The 24,532-nt window shown below is 46.3% G+C and overlaps 2 protein-coding genes across 3 annotated transcripts in view; one reads left to right on the top strand and one right to left on the bottom strand.

The window, feature by feature from the left end:
* The first annotated feature begins 4 nt into the window (after positions 1-4).
* Positions 5-10,953, top strand: abcg8 (ATP-binding cassette, sub-family G (WHITE), member 8). Its single transcript, XM_062519891.1, has 13 exons — positions 5-331; positions 2,584-2,688; positions 2,981-3,128; positions 3,530-3,768; positions 4,079-4,211; positions 4,907-5,176; positions 5,703-5,871; positions 6,545-6,637; positions 7,241-7,440; positions 7,821-7,897; positions 9,168-9,435; positions 9,954-10,081; positions 10,358-10,953. The coding sequence occupies exons 1-13, from the start codon at positions 266-268 to the stop codon at positions 10,493-10,495; spliced, it is 2,034 nt and encodes a 677-aa protein (XP_062375875.1). The 5' UTR covers positions 5-265; the 3' UTR covers positions 10,496-10,953.
* A 120-nt stretch (positions 10,954-11,073) lies between these two features.
* The window catches only part of lrpprc (leucine-rich pentatricopeptide repeat containing), a 73,939-nt gene continuing 60,480 nt past the window's right edge, over positions 11,074-24,532 (bottom strand). For both annotated transcript variants that reach the window (XM_062519889.1, XM_062519890.1), the window contains exons 31-38: positions 23,587-23,675; positions 23,235-23,439; positions 18,944-19,077; positions 18,673-18,788; positions 16,442-16,516; positions 16,210-16,294; positions 14,604-14,746; positions 11,074-11,367 (exon numbers count right to left, since the gene is read on the bottom strand). In XM_062519889.1, coding sequence (XP_062375873.1) covers positions 11,302-11,367; positions 14,604-14,746; positions 16,210-16,294; positions 16,442-16,516; positions 18,673-18,788; positions 18,944-19,077; positions 23,235-23,439; positions 23,587-23,675 — 913 coding nt within the window. In that variant the 3' untranslated portion in view covers positions 11,074-11,301. The remainder of the gene's footprint in view (positions 11,368-14,603; positions 14,747-16,209; positions 16,295-16,441; positions 16,517-18,672; positions 18,789-18,943; positions 19,078-23,234; positions 23,440-23,586; positions 23,676-24,532) is intronic.

Below are 24,532 nucleotides of genomic sequence, written 5' to 3'. Positions count from 1 at the left end.
GAAGACGAACTGCTAGACAGGTCGAGACTCCAGGCTGTAGGCTAAAGTGGTTGGCATAACCACATTCTCTTATCTGACAGACCTTTACCCCGTAGTCTATAAAGCCAGGGTTTACACTGGCACAGTTCGTCAAACTCCCTCAGTCTGGTTACTGTGGAAGCAGCGAGAGGAGCTTGGTAATCATAGGCATTTAACGGACTTTAAGACCGGGCGAAAAGTGCCCAAGGACCCACATGTCGTGATAGTCTACGGGGATAGAGAAACCATGGCGGATAACGGAGACGTGTTTGACACTGACAGTCACACCGGCTCGCCAAAGCCTATCAAAAAGGTGAGTACGTCAGTACGCACCTGTCTTACGTTTAGACACAGAGTGACACAAAGGTAAGCAAATAGTGCAGAAGTCAACACAGTCTGACTTTTACGCAAATGCTGAAGCTCGTCATCTCTCACCCATACTGTTTTAATGAAAATACGTTGATGTCAAGATTAATTTACACAAATCAGCAAGAGTGTTTCCTCATAAAGGTATAGTCTTTGATGATACAGACATTATGTAATCTCTATCTCTACACGTGCAAGTCTGAAGAACTGGACTCTGCTCCAAGCGTATTGGTCTCTTATCTAAGCCCATTGGCATCAAATCAACTGAAGCACTGCCATTACAACATGATCCAGAAAGCAGGGCATATCAATTTAGTTTTTGCCTTTCATTCAGAAAGTGCATCCCGAGCAAACGGAATTGAAAGGCTGCAGCAAGCTCTTGGACTTAAGTACTTCAACCGATATGTCATAATGGACGATAATGACTGGATTGGCATTTGAAATGTCAAATGATAACATGATAAAAAGGGACGAAATGGCTCCCGTTTTTCGCATCAGAGGAATAAGGCCTTCATTCTGTGCCGATGATGCTTTGAGGCCAATAGCATTCCACTTAGCCAACCTCTAATTCTGTCAGGTCTCTACAAGTTGTTCATTATGCAGGAGATGAGGCTGGAATTAAGCTCTTCCAGCTGCCAGAGCTGGATAGTCTTATTAAAATCATATGAGAGTCCTAAGACCATGCTTGAGATAGCTTTTTCAATTCTGTCAATAAGTACTACAGAATTAGGATAATTCTGAGATGGCACATCAGGCTCCTGGAGGCTCTAGGCTAGAGTGTGCAATTATCAATTCATCACCAAAATTAATCTTACTCAGAAATTCTCCAAAACTAGCAGTGGGGGGAATAAGTGTATTGGCACTATACACCTATTGAACGTCTGTTGAAAATCTACATAATGATGATGTGATGTGAATCAGTTGAGAATACTGCAGTTATAGCCCACTCCAAAACGGCGTCTCAATAAATCCAACCACCTACACATCTCATGTATGCATGTTTAAAGGCAGGGGTTATTTGTGTTTTGGCCCTCATTGGTTGCTGTAAGAGTATGAGCTCAGATTTACATTCTGCTCTGTTCCTGTATGGTATTGAGAGACACTCTCAAAACAAATGTGTTGGATCTGGACACAGAGATGTGTTAAAAACAATACAAGTTGTGTTATTTTCAACACATATTGTGTAACAAATAACAAAAGCAATGTGTTGGAAACAACACAAATATATTGTCCCTATCTGGACACAGAGAACACATTCTTTTAAGTATGTAATGCTGCTGAACCTGAAAAGAAGACTTTCCAGACCCTATTCCTTCAGACTAATGAGCCAAACACGTCATAGGTAACTAGAAAAGTACTCCGAGAGCGCCAAGCGCCTCCTGGATCCAGACGGCGATTCGGATCACTCCCAAAATGTAATCGTTTCTTCCTTGGGTCATTTCAGACCTATACTGACAATTTAATTGAAATCCATATCTTTTCGAGTTATCTCGTGAAGAAACAAACAAACAGATAAACAAACAAACCCAGATGAAAACATAACCTCCTTGGCGGAGGTAACAACACAGATAGGGTTACTGCTGTGGTCAATTCTGTAACGATAAAAAGGAAACACAGACGCTCAAGGCAACCAAGAAAGAGAAAGAGGATTGAATATGTTAGCATTTCTCAGTTATGCTGTGTCACAGTGATGGCAGACAAACAAAATATATTCATTCAAAGTCTTGAAAGTCATGTCAAAAGACACTCTCCATGTCCTCTGTCTATTTATGTATACTGTATGTTCAAGGACATGTGGGGAAACCTGTAAGACTGTCTTTGTGTGTTTGTGTGTGTGTATGTGTGTGCATGTGTGCGTGCGTGCATGCATGTGTTGTGTTGGGAATGTGACATTGTGTAGTTCTTTCATAGTCAGTATGTGAATGTTTGAGTGTGTTTTTTTGTGTGTGAATATGTTGGGATACACATTGTGTTGTTCTTTTATAGTGAGTATGGTGAAGTGTGAGTGTGTGTGTGTGTGAGTGTGTGTGTGTGTGTGTGTGTGTGTGTGTGTGTGTGTGTGTGTGTGTGTGTGTGTGTGTGTTGTGCTCCACAGGGACATGGCATCAGGCTCTTCTGTGTTGTGTTGTGCTACAGGGACATACTGCACGTAGCATCAGGCTCTTCTGAATGTGTGTTGTGTTGTGTTGTGCTACACAGGGACATGACATCAGGCTCTTCTCGTCTGCAGAGGAGGACAGCAGTCTCTACTTCACCTACAGTGGGGGGCAGAACAAGCTGGAGGTCAACAACTTGCACTATGAGGTAAAATGGCTGCCTTTACTGACCGGCCGGCTAATGCTGATTGATTATCTTACCTATTCAGTCGTTTTATATACTGAAGGAAACACGGGATTAAAAAAGTATAGGGATATCCCTTTATTACCGGTAACATGATTTGATTTTAAGTCTAAAGTACTGTATAAAGATGTGTGTGTGTGTGTGTGTGTATTTGAGATCATACCATGATTCAAGTCTGCTTTGCGTCTGTGTGTGTGTGTGTGTGTGTGTGTGTGTGTGTGTGTGTGTGTGTGTGTGTGTGTGTGTTGTGCTCCAGGTGGACACAGCTGCCCAGATCCCCTGGTATGAGAAGCTGTCGGAGTTTAAGATGCCGTGGGAGGTCCAGGGCAGCAAGCAGAAGGCCATCCAGGGCCTCAACCTGCGCGTCCACAGCGGCCAGATGCTGGCCGTCATCGGCAGCTCAGGTGCGCCACACCTGCACGTCTCACCTGTCGCGCTCACACCTGTTCCGCTCACACCTGTTCCACTCACACCTGTTCCGCTCACACCTGTAACACTCACAGCTCAGCTCTCAACAGACCTATTATAGCTGCATCATCACCTGTGATCCCTGCATCACCAAAAGCTGTTATACCTGCATCACCCAAACCTGTTATAGCTGCATCACCTAAACCTGTTATACCTTTTTTTTTTATTAATCTGGATTGTTTTATTATTGTTTTATATTTATCAAGACCCATCATGTGTGCAGTTTGTGAGCTGATTGCCTTGATTATGATCTTGATCCTTTACGATGACGTGCGTCCAGAGTTCTGTCCACAGCGTAGCCTCCTGACCGTGCTCTTGACCGTCCTCCTGTCCCCAGGCTGCGGTAAGACGTCCCTGCTGGACATCATCACCTGTCGGGACGAGGGCGGCACCATGACGTCGGGGCAGGTCCTCATCAACGGCACGCCGAGCACGCCGTCCCTGGTCCGCAAGAGCATCGCCCACGTGCGGCAGGACGACCGGCTGCTGCCGCACCTCACCGTCCGAGAGACGCTGGCCTTCGTCGCTAAGCTCCGGTTGCCCACGCACTACTCTCAGAAGCAGAGAGACCAGAGGGTGAGCATGTCCAGCTCTCACATCAGGGCTTGTGTAGAACGCTGTTTAAATGTATGTGATTTAGATTTATATGTCTCTGTGTTATTGGTGTCAGCTAACCTTTTTGTGTTAATGTATGTTTTTTTGTCTAATCTGTGTAACCTCAGTCTTTCGATTGCCCAAGGCAAATGTCTCCATCCAAGAGACATTAAAGGCGCATCCTATCTTATCTTAAAAAAGACATACCCGTAATTTACCAACTATTTGCTGCAGCTTATACATTGATTATGAGGTTATGGCGTGATATATCTGTCTCCTTGCCTCGGCGCAGGTTGATGATGTCATAGCCGAGCTGCGCCTGCGCCAGTGTGCCAACACACGAGTGGGGAATGATTACGTGAGGGGGGTGTCGGGGGGAGAGAGAAGGAGGGTCAGCATCGCTGTGCAGTTACTCTGGAACCCAGGTGAGTGACCAGTGACCACTCTCCACTACCATGACCAATATAGCAGACACGATATTGTTCCCGCAAGTTATTTCTTTTAAATAATGATATCTGAATGCTAAAGAAAAGACAAGACAGATTTAACAAATTAATACTAAACCAAACTACTATTTTTGTGTTGATCTGAAATTCCCCCTTGTTCAGAACCGTACAGATATGTAATAACCTACTGTTGCACAAGAATATGTAACAACCCACTATAGATATGTAATAACCTACTTGTTGCACAAGAATATGTAACAACCTACTATAGCATATGAATAGATATGTAATAACCTACTGTAGCATAATATATAATAACCTGGTATAGCATATGAATAGATATGTAATAACCTACTGTAGCATAATAGATATGTAATAACCTACTATAGCATATGAATAGATATGTAATAACCTACTGTAGCATAATAGATACGTAATAACAATAACATAGTATAGCATAATAGATATGTGATAGTACTATAGCATAATACATGGAATAACTTACTATAGCATATTAATAGATATGAAATATCCTACTGTAGCATATGAATAGATATGGAATAACCTACTTTAATATATGAATAGATATGGAATAACTTACTACAAGATAGGAATAGATAATAACTGATCAAACTAAGCGCCCAGTGCTTCTTTCCTCTCCTCTACCTGACCAGGTATCCTCATCCTGGATGAGCCCACGTCTGGCCTGGACAGCTTCACGGCCCATAACCTGGTCATCACACTGTCCCGTCTGGCCCAGGGGAACCGGCTGGTTCTGCTCTCAGTCCACCAGCCCCGCTCCGACATCTTCCAGCTCTTCGACCTTGTGGTTCTGCTGGCAGCCGGGTCACCCGTGTACTGCGGTCCGGCCCAAGACATGGTGTCCTACTTCACATCACTGGGCCACCCCTGCCCCCGCCTCTGCAACCCCTCTGATTTCTACGGTGAGTTGCTATACATAACAGAGTCAGATAGATAGATGTAAATAGATTTTGTGTATTTGTGGTATAATATACTCCACTGTATGGCGAATCTGTCATGTGCATTTGAATGTAATATTGTAATATAATATTCATTGAATATATAATTCAGTAGCCTGCATTACTACATCACAGATCAACTTAGCAAACATGTTTTATCCAAGGGACACAAACACTTCTGATCAGACCTCCTGGGTGTTGATCACATGATCTGCGTGTTGTAGGGCAGGGCTGGTACAGCAACAGAACGACACGGTTGGCACGGGTTAGTTGCCCGAGAGTTTCCAGCCCTGTTAGATGCCTGTGCCCGGTTAGATACCCGAGCATTTCCAGGCCTGGTGGGTTTTGACTAAAGCATCCGTTAAATCTCCCTCCTTTTACTCCAGTTGCACTTCACTTTGTGAACCTGCTTCAGTGGTGGAGCCACAGGTGCACAGCAGGAGGTGAATGCTGCTGATGTTCTGATGTTCTGATGTTCTAACCCCCACAGTGGACCTGATCAGCATTGACCGGCGCAATGCGGAGAGGCAGGCCGAGTGTCTGGAGCGGGCCAGGGTTCTGGCGGCCCAGTTCTTGGAGAAGGTGAGGGGCACGGACGACTTTGTGTGGAAGGCCCCGGACTCGGCTGCTCCGTCCCCTGCTCTCCACGGCCCCACCAGGTAAACACTCCCGTTTCCATGGCGACATGACGACAAGATACTGTAGATCACAAGCAGGCAGATACGATTAGTGCTACAGTCCAGAAATACATGCGCTCTGCTGTAAAAAATAGAGTTTTGGAAGCGTAAGGTAGCACTGGGTAAAACAAAAAAGTAAACGCGTTTTGGTACGGCATAGGCTGACACATGAGATGAAGCTCCAGAGTGTGCTTACTTTTTTGTTTTATCCCAATATACAGTAATTACAGTGCCAGCGATCCTCCAGTTTCACAGAATCAGAGTGCAGAGTTATGGTCATCCGTTAACCTGGCAATGTTAAAACGGCTATTTCAACCATGGAGCTCACAGATGGAGCAAAATGTTAAGAACACTTTTCTGTCACAGAAAAAAAATCTCTTTAATACTACGTAAAACAGAAATCTCTGTAATACAGATGTTTTAAAGAGGTTTAATTCCTTTGAACAGAGCCTTGGCGTCCCGCATTTTTTTTTTTTTTCCAAATTGAGCACTTTCTAATTACAAATAATTCTTTACACCATCTGGACACCGCAGTGCTCCAGACCTTACTCCCTTGGTTTAGGCTGTTGTGAACACTTTTCTGTCACTTTGAATACAAGCGTAGTAGCAGCTGTCTATATCACCTGACATCCTTTCTCCATTTGAATTGGCTCAGGTCCTCCTCCGGTTCAGCTGAGGCGGTCATCACGATGTCCAACAAGAGAGACCAGTTACCTGGACCAGTGGGCCAGTTCACCATCCTCTTCAGGTAGACGAGCCCCTGCTACTGCACACACACATTAGTGTTTAACGCCCTGTGAATCATTGCTGACCAACTACTGACAATACTCCAAATCCCACAAGGAGTGAAACTTACCTAGTACCTACAGACATTTCCTGTGTATAAGCCGCAGGACAGTGTTTTGTTCAAGTTAAAAGAAAAAAAACATATTAATACCATATTAACTGCCCCTGTGTATTAACCTCATAGCTGAAGACATTTTGAAAAATCCATGTACAAGCCGCAGCTAATAGTTGGGAAATGACTGTACTGACAATACTCAAAATACCACAAGGAGTGAAACATACCTACAGTAGCACATTATGCAGCTGTGCAGTTTTGAATGGTCTTTGATCATTTCCTCTCTCTAGCCATTACAGGCAGGGAAAGGAACAGTCCACGTGGAAAAGCCTAGAATGTTCCCGCTCTTATTCAAAAGCCTTCTAGAGAAAACAGCTTGTTGCCACAAGACCCCTTTAAGTGAATAAACTCTTAAAAACTGCTCCAGAGTGCAAAACTCACCTTTCAATTTAGCCTGACCATCAGAGGCTCAACCCTCTCCTCTGCTCTTCACTTCCTGTTTGTTGCTAGGCGACAGGTGTACAACGACTACCGTGACCTGGTGACCCTATTGGTGCATGGTCTGGAGGCCCTGCTGATGTCTCTTCTGATTGGCTTCCTGTACTATGGGGCGGGTTCTGATAAGCTGTCCACTCAGGACACAGTGGCACTGCTCTACATGATCGGGGCACTCACGCCATTTGCTGTGGTGCTGGACGTCATAGCTAAGTGTGAGACAGCGCACACACACACACACACACACACGTGCTCTCTCACACACCCACACACACCCACACCCACACACACACACACACACACACACACACACACACACACACACACACACACACACACACACACACACACACACACACACACACACACACACACACACACACACCTCAGCACATCTCAGATGATCCATGATGACCAATATCGTTTAAATAAAACTATTATATTGTTATTGAGTTGAGATGTATTTGCTCTATTAAACACGTTGTTGCTGTTTCTATTCAGAACTGCACGCTCAGTCAGCCATTGTGTTGAGTCATGTGTCATGTCCACGGTCATGTCCCCGGTCTAATCCATGTGTGTGCCTCCTGGTCTGTAGGTCATTCTGAGCGAGCCATGCTCTACCACGAGCTGGAGGACGGCATGTACTCGGTTACCTCCTACTTCTTTGCTAAGGTACTGGCACACGTGCACTCTCTACAGACCCGCTCAGCTGCATAAACAAACAGAGGCGGACATCCTGGGTCCAGAGAGTAAAAGTCCTGCCAGATATTCTTTCTACCTGTATACTTAACACAGGTGATTCAAATCGGATCTACCTGGTTGCTAATTAGGATGAGCTGGTATACTAAATGGTTGGATCAAATACTTGGCAGGACTTTTACTTTCTGAACCCGAGACGCCACCTCTGTAAACAAACACGTGCATTCCTTTCTAAGGCATTTCCGATGGCACAGAAAACAACATTGAGCTAATGGTAATTCGGCTAGTCTACAAACAAAAATAAAAAAAAAAAATGTTTATTTATAGTCAACATTTTGTAGAGCATTACGCTTAAGTTTGGTTTCTTTTTGAATTTCAAAGTATCTGTGTTAGTTTTGAACTTTTCAACAGAAAACCCTCTAGGAACAGATTGACTTGGGTCTATAGGATGATAAGTATGCATGCAGCACATTTACTTCATCAGGCAAATCAAGGCAGAAACAGGAATGCAATTACAGGGCTCAGATATATTTCCCCCTAGTTAAGGTCACCATCAAAGAACATCAAGTGCACATTTAATATTTAATCTTATTATCAAGTGAGGTCATACTCAGACAAATTGAAAATTAAAGGGAGTAAAAGTTCCATGATAAATGTTTTTTTCAAACGCTTGACCTTCTCTGATCAGTGTTAATTTGCAGTTCAAATAAACGAGCAGTAGCCTAAATGTATTCTAAAAAAGATCGATTGAACATGCATTCATTCTTATGACCAATAGGGGGCACCATAGCTCCACACATGAGATTACCAGAGAAGAAATCCAGTGCAGTGAGAACTTGCATTGTGTGTACGAGTAGTCTACTTCGTTTGACATTCAAAATTTGAAGTAAAACTAGAAGTCCAAGATTTTATTTTTGTTTGGATGACAGCTAAACTGAAAGAATATCCTATTAGGTTTTACAGAGCCAATATTTGTGTAGAGTAGGTTATAATTCCTTCCCTTTGACAGTAGGCCTTGATTGCTCCAATATCCAAAGAGGTTTGGTTTTAAATATTGTATGATTTCAACACCATGACCAGATTGGTGTTTAAAGTCACCAGCGATCTTCCATACCTGACCCTTTTTCTGCGCGTTATATAAAAGTTATAACTTTTACTGTATCTGAAAAACTATCTGATCTCATGTGTATATTTGATCTAATTAAAATACTGTATGTATAATAGCCTATAATATGTACTTCAGATTGTGGGTGAGCTCCCGGAGCACTGCGTGTTCACGCTGGTCTACGGCGTACCCATCTACTGGTTGGCGGGCATGAACGAGGCGGTGGACCGTTTCTTCCTGAACTTCCTGCTGGTGTGGCTGATGGTGTACTGCAGTCGAGCCATGGCGCTGTTTGTGTCCGCCACCTTCCCCACCCTCCAGACCTCCTCCTTCATGGGCAACGCCTTCTTCACAGTCTTCTACCTCACCGGCGGCTTCGTCATCAGTTTGGAAAACTTGTGGCTGGGTAGGTAGCCACTAGACATGTGTGTCAGAGCTAGAGGTGGGGTATAAGGCCCAAGACACTCATCATTGTCTATTCTGTTCATTTTCATCCTTAAGCCACCTATCTCTAGCTCTATCCAGGGTTATTACTGTAGGCTAAACGAAAACTAAGACTAAAACTAGCTGTGAAAAAAATATTTAGTTAGGCCTAACTGAAATAATAATAAAAACTAAAGTTTCCCAGAAAATGGAAACAAAAAAAGACATTGAACAATGCGGTAAAGGTAAACGAGATGAAATCAGCTTAGTTTTAGTCCCACACAGATCATATTACAAAAGTAAATAGGCCTATACTTTTGCTCTTCTAAAATGAAGTAAAACCAAACTGCATACCTGAAATCAGAAAGCAAACTGAAATACTAAATAATAAAACTAATGAAAATGTCAAAAGTAGAATAAGTCTGAAGCAGACAGCTTAAAATGCTAATGTTGAGCCGTTTCCAATCCTCTCCTGACCATTCCCCCTGGTTGTCTTGGCAGTGGCCTCGTGGCTCTCGCACGCGTCCTTCATGCGCTGGGGCTTTGAGGGCTTGCTGCAGGTGCAGTTCGACGGCCTCCGCTTACCCATCACCATCGGCAACTTCACCTTCACCGTGGACGGAATACACGTGAGTAACGGAGGAGTGTGTGGAGAGTGTGTTGAACAATCAGCATAAAGCGGCTCTATTTCCTACTTGAAATGTGCATGGTCTATAGCTTAGAAGCTGATGAAGTGAGTGTGTTTGATTGGGCCATCCCATCTGTTTTGTATTGGTCTTGTGGTCATTTCCACTCAGAATGAAAGACTCTTCAGTAGTGGTATGCCTGTCTGTCTCGCTCATTAACATTCCTGGCGAGGCATTTTCAAAAATAACCTCAAAGTCAATGTTTCCTTTTTGGAGCAGGTGGTGGAGGCGATGCACATGAACCAGTACCCCCTGTACTCCTGCTACCTGGTGCTGATCGGAGTCTGCGTGGGCTTCATGCTGCTCTACTACCTGGCGCTCAGGTTCATCAAGCAGAAGTCCAGTCAGGACTGGTGATGTGAGCAGAGACGGACGCGCCTCCTTGCACTACCAAAGACTGCCGCTGGATGGCAGCAGAGTATTGCTTTCTTTTCCCCCAACGTATCTCTCACTTCTCCCTCTCCACGGGCACTAGGGTTGGCAGAGGATTAGAACACTATTTCTGGACGATATCCATCAACAGTGTTTTTTTTTTTTTTTTTTCCTTGTCCCATTTTCATCTTTTCTTTTTTTTTTCTATGGCTTAATCTTTTTGTATATTGTAAGATTATTAGGCTTGACAATGCACGAACCAGTGGTGGGTCTGACTAAAGGCTGCCAGGTTCAGTAAGTCACTCTAAGAGCGCTTGTATTATATTATAAAAATAGGAGATTATGTAAGTTTTGCACTGGTGCAAACGTCTGATAGCTGAACATGTTGTTGCATATGTATACTGCATATGTGAAATGATTAAAATAATGCAAACCTTAACCAATTCAAATATGTACATATTGTTCTGTACAAGCACCGTTGGTATTTCAATTTCATGCCGATGTCATGAATCTCTCACTTACGCAGTCACCCAGTCACAAAAAAAACAGTTAGAAAAACAAAATGAAATGTCATTTGTTTATTACCATAAATACCTCTGTACATCATCTTCAAAATCAATCAACCTCCTGGGCCAAGGCAAACAAGTCTAACACCTAACAGTATCACATTTATACACGTAATTTATACTTAAGCATACACAAATAAAAAAAGAAGCTCTTGGGAAGGGCGCGCAGTAGGACAGTGGACAGGTTAGACGGGCGCAGTAGGACAGTGGACAGGTTGGACGGCCTCATTCCTCGGCACTCTCGCTCTTCTTCTTCTCCATCAGCTTGTTGGCGTAGAACTTAAACGTCTCCTGCAGAGAACACAGGAGGAGGTGGGTGAGCAAACTACAGTAAAACGTTGTGTGTGTGTGTGTGTGTGTGTGTGTGTGTGTGCTGGCCATTGAGTGTTATGTACAGTTGGGTTTAAAACGCTGAGTGTGTGTGTTGGCCATTGTGTATAATGCAGAGTCGGGTTTAAAGCACGGTGAGTGTGTTGGCCATTGTGTGTGTATAGCGAGTTGGGTTTAAAAGGAGCCTGACTAATTGAGTGGGCAGAATGAATGGGTACGGCAGGGCTCGCGTCTTGCTTTTGGGACGCGCGGCGCCTAATAGCCACCAGTCCAGCGAGCCGGTGAAACAATCGCGCCCAAATAAACTTCCTGCTCAACACTCAGAGCCCAGACGCTTGCCAATGTCTTGATTTTTCATCTCCCAAACCAGATTAACTTGTGCCTACACACAAACACACACACACACACACACACAGATTTACACTTCCCTTTCTCCCCCAAGTCCAGCTAATTAAACAAGCCTTTTGTCTCTTTTCTGATTTTACCCCCTCCCACCACCCCCCCCACCCCCCTTTCCCCCGTTTTGGAAGGTGAGTGCTTGCAGGAGATTACCGTTGCTCCGACATTGTATATTCCCCTATTAACGGCGTAATTAAAGTCGATAAATAGCCGCAGTCGTGTCGGGGAGCCGGGGAGCGGGCGGAGCCGTGCCTCAAATCTCCCCCTTATCTCCTCTCTCAGGAGGCACTTTGTACTCGCCGAGCATTAACGGAACCGCACCGAGCCCAGCGCAGCGCAGCGGAGAGACGTGGAGCCGGGCGCACGAAAGGAGCGAACGAGGGATGGAGGGAGGGAGGGAGGGGGGGGGGGAACGAGAGACAGAGCGGGTTTGGAGACGGAGAGGGAGAGAGGGAAGGGGGGAGCGGGGGTGTCGTTACCTGAAATCGCTCGGTTGAAAACTTTAACAAAAGGTGAAACGGGAGCGCGGTCGAAAGCATGGGAGGGTGTGTGTGTGTGTGTGTGTGTGTGTGTGTGTGTGCATGTGCGTGTGTGTGTGTGTTTGAAGAGTGAGAAAGAGGGAGGGAGGTATTGATGTTTTAAAGCCACATCTCTTTTGCTGTCAGGCTTATGAAACATGTCTGGGGGTCTATTCTGACAGGTATTGAATTATGCAGGCGGGTGGAATCTCTGGGCGGGGTGGTTGGGGGGGCGGGGTGGTTGGCACGAGTAGTGGAGTTGCAAAAGTGGGCAGGGGTGTGGCACCATGGCACCTGGGGTTACCTTAGGTCAAGCGTGGGGCTTGGTGGCCCATGGCTAGTGTGTCCACAGGGAGAACTAAAATGCTTCAGGCATTTCGTGAATACCTCCTTCTCTTTCTTTCACTCACACACACACTCACACACACACACACACACACACACACACACTAAGAGGACAGGTGAGTGCAGGGACTAAAGTGGATAGCTCTCTTTTTGTTTCCTTCCCTCTAAACCTTAAAAGGTAACGCTAAAGTGAGCTGAGTGTTCTCAGGAGCTTAAAACACCTGCATCTGCAGGATCCAGGCACACATGTACTCTCTCTCTCCACACACACACACACACACACACACACACTCTCGCTCTCTCTCTCTTTACACACACAAGCACACATACTCTCTCCGCCGCACACAAACAAACATAGAAACAAACCTACAGTAGTATAAGAGATCAGGCTGAGAATGGTCACTATTCTAGTGTGTGTTTTCAACACGCAGACTCTCATAATCACCATGCAAGAGCACACACACTCTATTGTATGGATTAGGAGCCATGCTAGAGCATATTACAGTGTGTTTGTCTCTCTGTGAGTGTGTGTGTGTATGTGTTGTGAGTGTGTGTGTGTGTACAGTATGTGTTGTGTGTGTGTGTGGGTGTGTGTGTGTGTCTATGTTTGCTTGTGTGAGAAGCTTTGATCACGAAAAGCACCATGTGCAAATGCCCTAAAGCCAGCACACAGTGAGCAGTTAAGCTGTTTGTTGTGGCCAGCCCCAAATGAGTGGTGCTGGTGCTAGTGGCTTTGGCCCGTCTTAAGGAACAGGGAGCCCTGCCAGGCTCGGGAGGGCTTAGGCCAGGACATGCTCAACAGGGTGCGATTACACACTATAGGGCAGTCAATGGCTGACCACGCGATTACACACTATAGGGCAGTAAATGTCTGACCACGAATCACGTGGACGAATCGGAGAGGGAAAGACAGAGAGGCAAGTTGCTCCCTCAGTGACAGATAGGGCAGTTAGAGTTGGCCTTCAGTGAGAACCAGATAATAACGTGAAGGGTAGTGTTGGGTGTGAGGGCAGTTAGAGTTGCCCCCTCAGTGAGATGTGAGGGCAGTTAGAGTTGCGCCCTCAGTGGGATGTGAGGGCAGTTAGAGTTGCCCCCTCAGTGGGATGTGGGGGCAGTTAGAGTTGCCCGCTCAATGAGAGATAGGGCAGTTAGAGTTGCCCCCTCAGTGAGATGTGAGGGCAGTTAGAGTTGCCCGCTCAATGAGAGATAGGGCAGTTAGAGTTGCCCCCTCAGTGAGATGTGAGGGCAGTTAGAGTTGCCCGCTCAATGAGAGATAGGGCAGTTAGAGTTGCCCCCTCAGTGAGATGTGAGGGCAGTTAGAGTTGCGCCCTCAGTGGGATGTGAGGGCAGTTAGAGTTGCCCCCTCAGTGGGATGTGGGGGCAGTTAGAGTTGCCCGCTCAATGAGAGATAGGGCAGTTAGAGTTGCCCCCTCAGTGGGATGTGGGGGCAGTTAGAGTTGCCCGCTCAATGAGAGATAGGGCAGTTAGAGTTGCCCCCTCAGTGAGATGTGAGGGCAGTTAGAGTTGCCCGCTCAATGAGAGATAGGGCAGTTAGAGTTGCCCCCTCAGTGAGATGTGAGGGCAGTTAGAGTTGCCCGCTCAATGAGAGATAGGGCAGTTAGAGTTGCCCCCTCAGTGAGATGTGAGGGCAGTTAGAGTTGCGCCCTCAGTGGGATGTGAGGGCAGTTAGAGTTGCCCCCTCAGTGGGATGTGGGGGCAGTTAGAGTTGCCCGCTCAATGAGAGATAGGGCAGTTAGAGTTGCCCCCTCAGTGAGATGTGAGGGCAGTTAGAGTTGCCCGCTCAATGAGAGATAGGGCAGTTAGAGTTGCCCCCTCAGTGAGATGTGAGGGCAGTTAGAGTTGCCCCCTCAGTGGGATGTGAGGGCAGTTAGAGTTGCCCCCTCAGTGGGAGGTGAGGGAGGTGTGAGGTCTCACCGGGGGCTCCTGGAATGGTGCAGTCTCTCCTGCCTGCCTGTAGAGCAGAGCCAGCCTCTTCAGAGACAACTCGTCCAACTGAACACCCTCCTGCTGCGCACGCTCATACAGCGACTTAGCAGACGCCAGGTCCTCATCCATACCTGAGAGAGGGAGAGAGGAGAGAGGGAGAGAGAGAGAGGAGGGAGGGAGAGAGAGGGAGGGACAGGGAGAGAGGGAGAGGGAAAAGAGAGAAAGAGAAAAGAGTGGGAGGGAGAGGGAAAGAGGAGAGAGAGAGAGAAAAGAAGAGTATAATGTGACATAAGGTAACATCCTCTACAATAGTACCAAATGACTCCTGTTTGAACGCTGATCTGGTCCAACTCCATCTTGGAGAGTGCGGCACGTCCCATGGCTGACGCTTGGCCTAACCATAGACGCAGAATAGAAAGCATGGCAAAGTTGTGCTGTGAGACTAGTGGAGCAGGACAAGTAGGAGAAGAGAGGAAATCGGTGTTAGGAAGAGGACAAACAGACCGCCCGCCCGGCACGCAAACCTACTGAGGAAAAGGTCAACAGACACCACATACTAAAAGATAAAAGCCAAGTTGAACAAATCCGCCAGTTCTAATTTCATTCTGTTCCTCCTGTTTTTCTCCTTTCGCTTTCTTTCTCTCTCTCCCCCTCCATGCCCCAGACTCACCCATGGGCAGACACGGTGCTCATGAAATAGTCATGACCCAGTCCTGACTAAGGCCATTGCTACAAGACGGCCTAAAGTACTTAAACATGTCAGTGCTCGCATGTTAGCGCCAGCTAGTGCAAGGACGCTCATTAGGGAACATGTGTTTCTATTAGCCAGGGAGCCTCTGGGCGCTACAGCCAGCCGCTAGCGCTAGGCCTCCCCCTGCATTTTTAATCAGATGGCTAATAACTGCGCTAGCCACCACTCGCGCGCACACGCCTGTGCATTTTTAATCACATGGCTAATAACTGAGCTAGCCGCCGCTAGCGCACTCCTGTGCATTTTTAATTCAGAAGGATAATAGTGATTTAGCCACAGGCCAGTGAGCTGGTAGCGAACAGGAGAACGATGGGCAACGATGACGACAAGATGGCAACGCTTCAGCGCCTTCTCACGCTTCAGTGTTCTCACTCCGCACATCAACACCACTCAACAACGCAATAATCTCAAGAGTCCTTCCAGGTCAGATGAGAAAGGGGGGGGGGGGGGGCCTACACCAACACTATACTCTTAAACTGTTCAAAAAGTGATCTAACAATAGAATTAAGATGCTCCAGACCATATAGACGGTTTCAAGAGCGTTTTTAATTCATTATTTTTCAGATAAGGATTTTTGTTGTGCTACTTTTGCATTTCCACAGTCACGTTACAAGGGAACGCAAACCGGAAGTATCGTGAGGGAATGCAAAACTATTGTGAGGAACACATACATATTGTGAGGAACACATAAGTATTGCGAGGATCTTGCAAGTATAGCAAGAAATGCAAAGGAATAATGAGGCATAATAATGATGAAAATTGAGCTGAAAATAAAATAAAATCACCACCTTCTCAGGGGCTGTGTATATGACTAGCAAGGGGAGTAAAAGATCAAGGCCTTACCATAACACTTGATCAGGTAAGCCCACAGGGTATCCTTGTCTGTAAAGTCTGGAATCATCTCTGCAAGTGCCGTAATCTTTTTCGCCTTCAACACACAAACACACACAAATCAGAGGAGGGGGAATACAAAATAAGGCTATAAAACAGACAGGCATAAATAAGAACAAAAAGACAAAAACGATCATTCTTCCCAGTATTGCTATCAGTAATAAGAACGTAAAGGGAACTTTACTTGTCCAGGCTGTCGGGACGCCTTGGCGACAAATGACATCAGGAAGTCCTTCTGCTCCGCGACAGCATTGCAGCGCTACAGCAAGAGAGTAGGGACAAAGTAAAAAAAAAAAGAGAGATAGAGACAGTAGCAGATCATGCACTTGGACAATCAAAGTGGAATGAATGCTAAGTGCTCTGGCTGTACTGAGAATGGGGTGAAAGCACTTGTCCATTTAGAACCCCGCCCAGCGTTTGGGCACTCTTAACACACCTGAATAAGTGTGAGTGTGTGTGTGTGTGTGTGTGTGTGTGTGAGAGAGAGTGTGTATATGTGAGTGAAAGAGAGTGAGAGTGTGTTAATTGTTTGAATTTGTCTGCCACTGTATGCGTAGGCCTCTGTGCGTGGCAGCCATGTTCTGTGCTCTGCAGCAGAGGGTTAATTGTGCAGTTAATTAGGTGTCAGACAGATAACTACTTATTTCTTTAGCAGAATTAAAATGTGCTGTGCCCGCTCCCTTTCAAGTGTAATTATCTACACTTAGGCGCGTGAAAGGGGCAGATTTCAATCCGCTCACCAGCTTCTACGCCGGGCCGCGCGTGTCATTTCCTCTCCCTGCCTGCCGCGCGTGTCATTTCCTCCGGGTCTCCCATTACCCAAATACACGCGCTATACATGCTTACTACGCAGGAAGCTGGTGGCAGAGGATGGCAACGATAGCTTCTAAAGATAACTTCAGTCCGCCGCATACCGGAGCCTGATGCACGACCACAGGCTCACCTGAGTTAGAAGCTCAAATTCAACCAATCAGCAGTTAGACGGAAGATGTTCAGCTGTCATTTAATTCATTTTTTCTATTACAGGGTTTTGGTTTGTTTTATTTATGCTTTTTTTTGTCAATATAAAAGTCATTATTTTCATTATTGACATTTGATATTGTTCTTGATATTGTTGTTATTATTACTATTATGCTTAATGTAGGCTTTTTCACCATTTTTGCTAAAAAGTCATTTTAACTACTGTAATGTCTATATTCTGAAAGTTGCCTTGGACAATAGTCTCTGAAAAATACTATAACCACGACCACAGATTGGCATTTCAAGGAGGTCATTCATGGTTCCTGTATCTATCAGTGGACCTGTGTGTAAGCATGAGTAACTGTGCCATGTGGTCTGCTGTGTGTGTGTGTGTGTGTGTGTGTGTGTGTGTGTGTGTGTGTGTTTCCTCTGTTTGTGTATGCTGCCTTTATAAAAACCTGCCATACTTGCCTCTTGACCTCCTCTGTTCTGGGTTCAGTTGCAGCAAGACCGCATTACTAACCATTTGTGAAGGAGCTGTGTGTGTGTGTGTGTGTGTGTGTGTGTGTGTGTGTGTGTGTGTGTGTGTGTGTGTGTGTGTGTTCTTGTCCTCCAGTTGACCACCTCTGTCTTGGGAAGCTTTTAAAAGCCTGCTGTGCTTATGTATCTGTGCACCTGTGTGTACCTGTGCATATGTGTGTGTGTATGTGTGTATGTGCACACTTTAAAACTATAACACCTCCACCACAATCACAGCAATTAAAACTGCTCAACCAAGATGCTCTCTGGGTCCAACCCCGCCACCCCACCCCCTTCCTCCATGTTCTGCCCACAATGCCTCAGTTGAATCAGTCCCCAGACAAACGCCTTGTGCCTCTGTCTGGTTAAAAGCGTCATGTGGGCCTTGGCTACATGCTCCAGTATACTTGTACTAGTCCTGCTGGACCACGGCCTCTCAGGGTTTTAGCTTCCAGCTTGTTTCACGTGCTCTTACTTCAGCCATTAAGACAGGCGGTTTATGGGGACAGCTACCTTTAGGAGTTTATGAGGGAATATCAGCGTGATGCTAAAGACATCTGGTTATGAACTAGATGTAGAGGGCTAGGGGGAGGAGCAAGGCAAATACCACATATAAAATGCATGTATCAAGCACTACCACAAAACTGGGTCTCTGGTCTTCATTGACCGTATTATTGCGGTAGAGTGATGTGGTGAGCTGTGGGTCTTGAATTGAATTGAAATGTCTTTAATGTCCCCAAGGGCAATTTGGCTCACAACAGGTAGCCAACACATACTGTACTGTACTGTACACATTCGAACAAAAACATGTACAAACATGAAGTAATGTGTGTCTGTGTGTCTCTCTCTGTGTGTATGTATGTGTATGTGTGTGTGTGTGTGTGTGTGTGTGTGTGTGTGTGTGTGTGTGTGTGTGTGTGTGTGTGTGGTTCTCACCGCTAACATGAACTTGGCTTCTTCATTGAGCCCAAGGTCCAGATACTGCAGGAATAGGTCTGAGGCTGCCCGGTACGAAGCAAAGTGATTGGCCAGCTTCTCTGCCATCACGGCCACTGAGTGGACAGAGACATCAGTCAATCATTCAGTTCCCATGGCAACCAAAATATGATTGGGGCACACCATATCAACGGCAACACTTCGAACATTTTACAAGTATGTCTCATAATATTCTCATAATATTGTGTGTGTGTGTGTGTGTGTGTCTTACATTTGTCCAGTGCCTGATCGTTCTTCTGCTCCAGAACCTTCCGGAAGACAAAGGAGATGCTGACGGAGCGGCTGGCGTCGCCTCCCTCTGTGTAGATGTTCTCTAGCATCTCCACCGCACTCTCGATGTCCCCGCTGAGAGAGAACACACAAACACGTGCACACACACACACACACACACACACACACACACACACACACTTCCTTGTTAACATCTTGTTTATGAGGTGGCCAGGTAATTAAGGCGGAAGGAACAGGTGGGTGACTATTGCGCAGGTCTCCCGGTGAGCTTTATGTGCCAGACAGACATGACACACGCGGTTACGGCAGAGAGACGGCTGCGTTCCCCAACACCTGCTGTGCAGCTGCACGGCAACACACAACTTGGAGAAACGCGGAGGACCACACCGATGATTTTACAGTTTGTAAAGAACTCTTTTGCTGGCTCTCTACACAACCTCACTTGACATGTCAGACGCTGACGCTTTCTCTTTCTCTCTCTCACACACACACACACACACACACACACACACACACAGTTCAGCTTCATCAGGCCACATTAATACTCCTCTCTGGTTGGAAGTGTGGTGAGTTCTAACACACAGCACAATGTGTCCCTGCCGTGCGGTCGCTATGCAGCGTTCCTGAAACGAAGGGACAGGAGACGCGAACAGCACCTCATGCTCCGCTGGGCAATGCTCTGGGTGTGTGTGTGTGTGTGTGTGTGTGTGTGAGAGAGAGAGAGAGAGCCAGTGAAGGATGAGAGACTTTGTGTGTGTGTGTGTGTGCCTGTCACGTTGAACTCTGACCCCCCCAGGGCACCCCTTAAGCGCGTGTGACACATGCGCTGCTGCGCGGCTGAGCCGAGCTGACTGGTTAAGAGGCCAGGCGGGAGAACGCTCCGGAAAAGAGGCGCCCGCATTAACGGGCCACTGCTGCCCCCCTCCCTCACACACACACACACACACACCGGACCTCGAACAACCACCACACCACCTACTTCACTTCAATAATTCAGAATAACAGTCATGGCGATCACAGCAGCTTTAAAGGTGGAATATTTATGTGGGTTATATGGTAGAGAGAGAGAGAGAGAGAGAGAGAGAGAGAGAGAGAGAGAGAGAGGAAGAGAGAGACATTGAGAGAGAGTGAGTGTGTGTGTGTGTGTGTGTGTGTGTGTGTGTGAGAGAGAGAGAGAGAGAAGGCAAGGACGAGAGTGTGCAAGTTGTTTAAAAGGCGAGCAGGGATTTCTTAAGGACATGACTTATTGATGGCAACACAGGCGTGTACTGCGGTGGCTTTTAAAAAAACACGGCGCGGTGAGCGCCAACGAGGGGTGGAGGCGGCGCTCGTTAATCCCCCCAGACGGGGCGCAGGCAGGGCCGACAACGAGACCAGGGTGCCCGCTCACACAGAACACTCCGGAAGGAGGAGGATGACACACATACACACACACACACACACACACAGATGAAGGCGCACACAGACACGGCTAACTGTGAAATGCCTGACAAGTCAGACACTTAAGAGTGGAGTTAAGAGCAGAGTTTCAACACGACTTCTACACCTGTCTGACACTAATGATCCTCACACTGTCAGCTATTCTGGGGCGCGAGCGTGTGTGTGTGTGTGTGAGTAAAAGTCTGATCTGTACATGAGTGGGTATGTGCACATTTCTGCAAGTGTGTGTGTGTGCGCGCGTGTTAAAGACGGTGGTTTGATGGACAGGTGGTGCCGCCTCCATAATGGCTAACTGCTCTCTAATCACCGTCCTGCTCCCATTCCACGGACATTAGCAGGGGCGTCACTAGGTGTACCATAGATCCGGGGCTGTAGCCCGACTTTTTTTTTTTTTTTTTTTTTTTTTTTTCCCCTTCTTACGGGGGTCCGGGGGTTTTTCCCCCGGGAAATTTTGAAAATTGGGCCGTTAAAGATGCCGTTTCAACGTAGTTTGAGAAGGAAAGGAAGGAAATTCGTTGGGGTTCTCCTCATCATATTTTAATAACAAATAAAGCTAATTTCCCTCAAGGCTAGCCTATAGGCTACTGGTAGTTCTAACAGAGACCTCACACCCAAACATTTTTTTCTGCCCGTGACATGATGAATGAATGAATCATTTCCAGGTGCCACTCTAATCGCTGTAATTGGATTAATGCAACACAACTCCTCGTCCAATTTTCAGTTTGCATGGAAATCATTGGTATAATTGCCTAGGAGATCTACGTGCGGCCAGCCTGACTCTTCCACTCGTTTGTGATAACTAGCAGTGTTTACTACTGTTGTTGTAGGCTACTACGTGTTTACTACTGTTGACTACTGTAGCCTACTAGTAGACTTAATGGAACAAGTTCATGGAAAACAAATGCTTGTGCAGAACGTTTCGTTAATCTATCCTACAGAGCCGTTAGGTAACGTCGGTGGGTAAGTTTATCTCTTTGTTATCCAAATGAACGGTCTTAAAGTTAGCGAGTTACAGAGGCTGGCAGTCAGCCCGACAGAGGGGGGAAGCATGCCATGGAACACTGATGTCTCATTTGCAACAATTTATTCCGACTCCATGGAACGTCAGCGAACAGAGTAACAATATTGCAGTTGTGCCTGTGTTTCTGGCTCTCAGGCTAAGTTGTGACTGCTAAGAAATAGACTAGAAATCTAGACGCCACTAGCGGCAATCACGTGAGGCTAGGGGCTGCTGACCGTGGCATTCAATTTGAACCTTATAAAAAAAACTGTGGCGATTTTCATCATTTTGTAAGGCACGGAGATCCGAGGCAATCCCCAATACATCCGGGGCTCTAGCCCCGAATGCCCAGGTCTAACGACGCCTCTGGACATTAGCATGAGTGAGCGCTATTGCCCTGTAGCATTTAGGCCCTTACTGCTGGAGATTCTCACTCTTACTTCTGCACTTACAGCCTCACACACAGCCAACGCCAGCCGCAGTAAGGCGGGGATCACATTAGCCAGCGGAAAGCAGAACGCAACGCTCAGACCATAATAATAATAATAATAATAATAATAATAATAATAATAATAATAATCCAAGACGTTGTATCTCGTTTCTAAGTTACACTACCGGAACTGATTATTAAACTGACATTGATGAGCCGAGCATTGCGCTTGAAAGTTGAACCAAGTTCAACGGTGAGCTTGTTCAACACTAGCATTACTTGTAGAGATGGGTTCGCACATCATAACTATGTTGTAACAGGGGCCAGAAGGGGATGGGTTGCATTCTGTATAAGGGCTCCAAAAAATGCTTTCTATATTCTTAAAAGGCAACGTTTCCATCTCAGCAGATCTACAATAGGAAACCTGCTGCTTGAAAACACCAGTGCTGCAAGCGTTCTGCTGCTGAACCATAGAGAACAATAGGAAACCTGCTGCTTGAATACACTAGTGCTGCAAGCGTTCTGCTGCTGAACCATAGAGAACAATAGGGAACCTGCTGCTTGAATACGCTAGCAGTAGAATACGCCTAAAGCTTCAGGACAGCTTGGCCGCCACAGACACAGAAGACATGCTGAGAGTGACCAGCTTGGCAATAGTGACCTCTCCTCATCATTGCCTGGAAGAAAATGTATTTCCGCAGAAACGGGGCGGCCATGGCCTACTGGTTAGGGCTTCCAGCTTGGAACTGAAGGGTTGCCGGTTCAACCTGACCAGTAGGTAAAATGTGGGTGGGTGGATTGGTTGAGCACTGCTCTCTCATGGCCACAACCACGGCTGGAGTGCCCTTGAGCAAGGCACCTAACCCCTCACTGCTCCCTGAGCGCCGCTGTAGCAGGTATGCTTTACCTCACTGTGTGTTCACTGTGTGCTGTGTGCATTTCACTAATTCATGGTTTGGGATAAATGCAGAGACCACATTTCCCAATTCCCTCACAGAATGTACTGAAATATTGAGCTGCGCTCTACCCTTTTGAGTTTAGAAAAGGTCACATTACATTACATTACATTTGGCTGACAATTTTAACCAGTGACTTACAACATAGGAAACATTTGAAGCTTTTTAAAGTAAATCTTACCCTAATTCTAGGAAAAAATGAAAGGGTAGAGTGCAGCCATGATCATGGACACCTCAACAGGTACAATTAGGTGGTAGGTCAAGTTCACTAGTAAAGGTTATAGTGGATTTAAGGCTCATTCTGAAATTTCAGCCGAAAGTCAAATATCCCTGATTTTTTGGGAGTAGTGTATAGGATCATTTGTGTCATGTCAATCATTTGTGAAGGAACTGTGTGTGTGTGTGTGTGTGTGTGTGTGTGTGTGTGTGTGTGTGAGAGACTCACTTCTTAATGTGTGCCAGTGCTGTGTTGTTGATGAACACCATGCTGCTAAGGTTCAGGGTAGCACCGATCGATTTCACCTTCTCTTCCACTTCCTGTATGCCCTGCACGTCTCCATGGCTACTCAGGCCCTGGACCAATCGGGTGATGGCCAGTGGGCTGGGAACCTGGTTTGCCTGTAGTATGCTTTGCAGTACTTCCTTGGCCTCTACAGAGATGAGGGAGAGAGCAGAGAGATAGAGAGCAAGAAAGAGAGAGAACAGAGAAGGAGAGAAGGACAAAAGAGATAAAGATGCGTTTGTGTGAAACACAAACTGGTGTTTCACCCGGTCCCTCTTGACACACACACACACACCTTTGACTTGGTCCTTCTTGACAAGCGTTACGAGAAGAAGACTGCTGGCTACGTCAGACATCTTGAAGTCTGGGTTACGGGTCGTGGCGCTGTAGAGGAGAGAGAGAGGGAGGACATGAGAGAAGGAGAGAGAGGGCAGGGAAGAGTAGGAGAAGGAAGAACCATAGAAAAGAGAACAGATAGGAACGAGGGGGGAAGAAATGAAAGGAGAATTAGGGCACAGATACGGTTCTAATATTGGTGTGGTATTGATGTATGGGCCGGTACTACACACAGAGACGCGTATGAAGAACAGGGGACTAGTGAGTGTGTGTGTGTGAGAGAGAGACTCATTTGCCTTGTGTATGTGTATGGGCCGGTACTACACACAGAGACGCATATGAAGAACAGGAGACTGAGGCCTGAAGTCACCGCATGCCCAGTGATGATAGCTGCTGGATGGCAGTGGACAACACACACACACACACACACACACTAATCCATAAATGTGGGGCTACCAAATGTGTGCTGAGCAACACAAAGATCAAGTGAGGTCACTAGTGAGTGTGTGTGTGTGTGTGTGTGTGTGTGTGTGTGTGAGACTCATATGTTTCGTGTATGTATAATGTGTATGGGCCAGAGACGCATATGAAAGACAAGAAACTTAGCATGAGAGGCCAATGGATACACATGGCTGGACTGCAGTTGTGTGTGTGTGTGTGTGTGTGTGTGACAAACAGAATGAGGGAGGGGGGAGAGAGAGAGCGAGTAAGCGAGAGTGAGGGAGAGAGAGGGAGTGTGTGCAAGTGTGTGTGTGTACATCCACAGCTGGTGGGATGGTGAGATCCAGAAATCTCTGCACTTCTGCCAGGTTTCACCCGGTCCATTTTTTTTTGTCTTCCACTAAAACCTCAATCAAGCTCCCTCTCTCTCTCACACACACACACACAGAGTCTTTTATTACGCT

This window comes from Sardina pilchardus, chromosome 18 (assembly GCF_963854185.1).
Source record: "Sardina pilchardus chromosome 18, fSarPil1.1, whole genome shotgun sequence".
Taxonomy (NCBI): Eukaryota; Metazoa; Chordata; class Actinopteri; order Clupeiformes; family Clupeidae; genus Sardina; species Sardina pilchardus.
The sequence above is the reverse complement of the archived record's forward strand: the minus strand, read 5'-3'. Positions and strand labels throughout refer to the sequence as shown.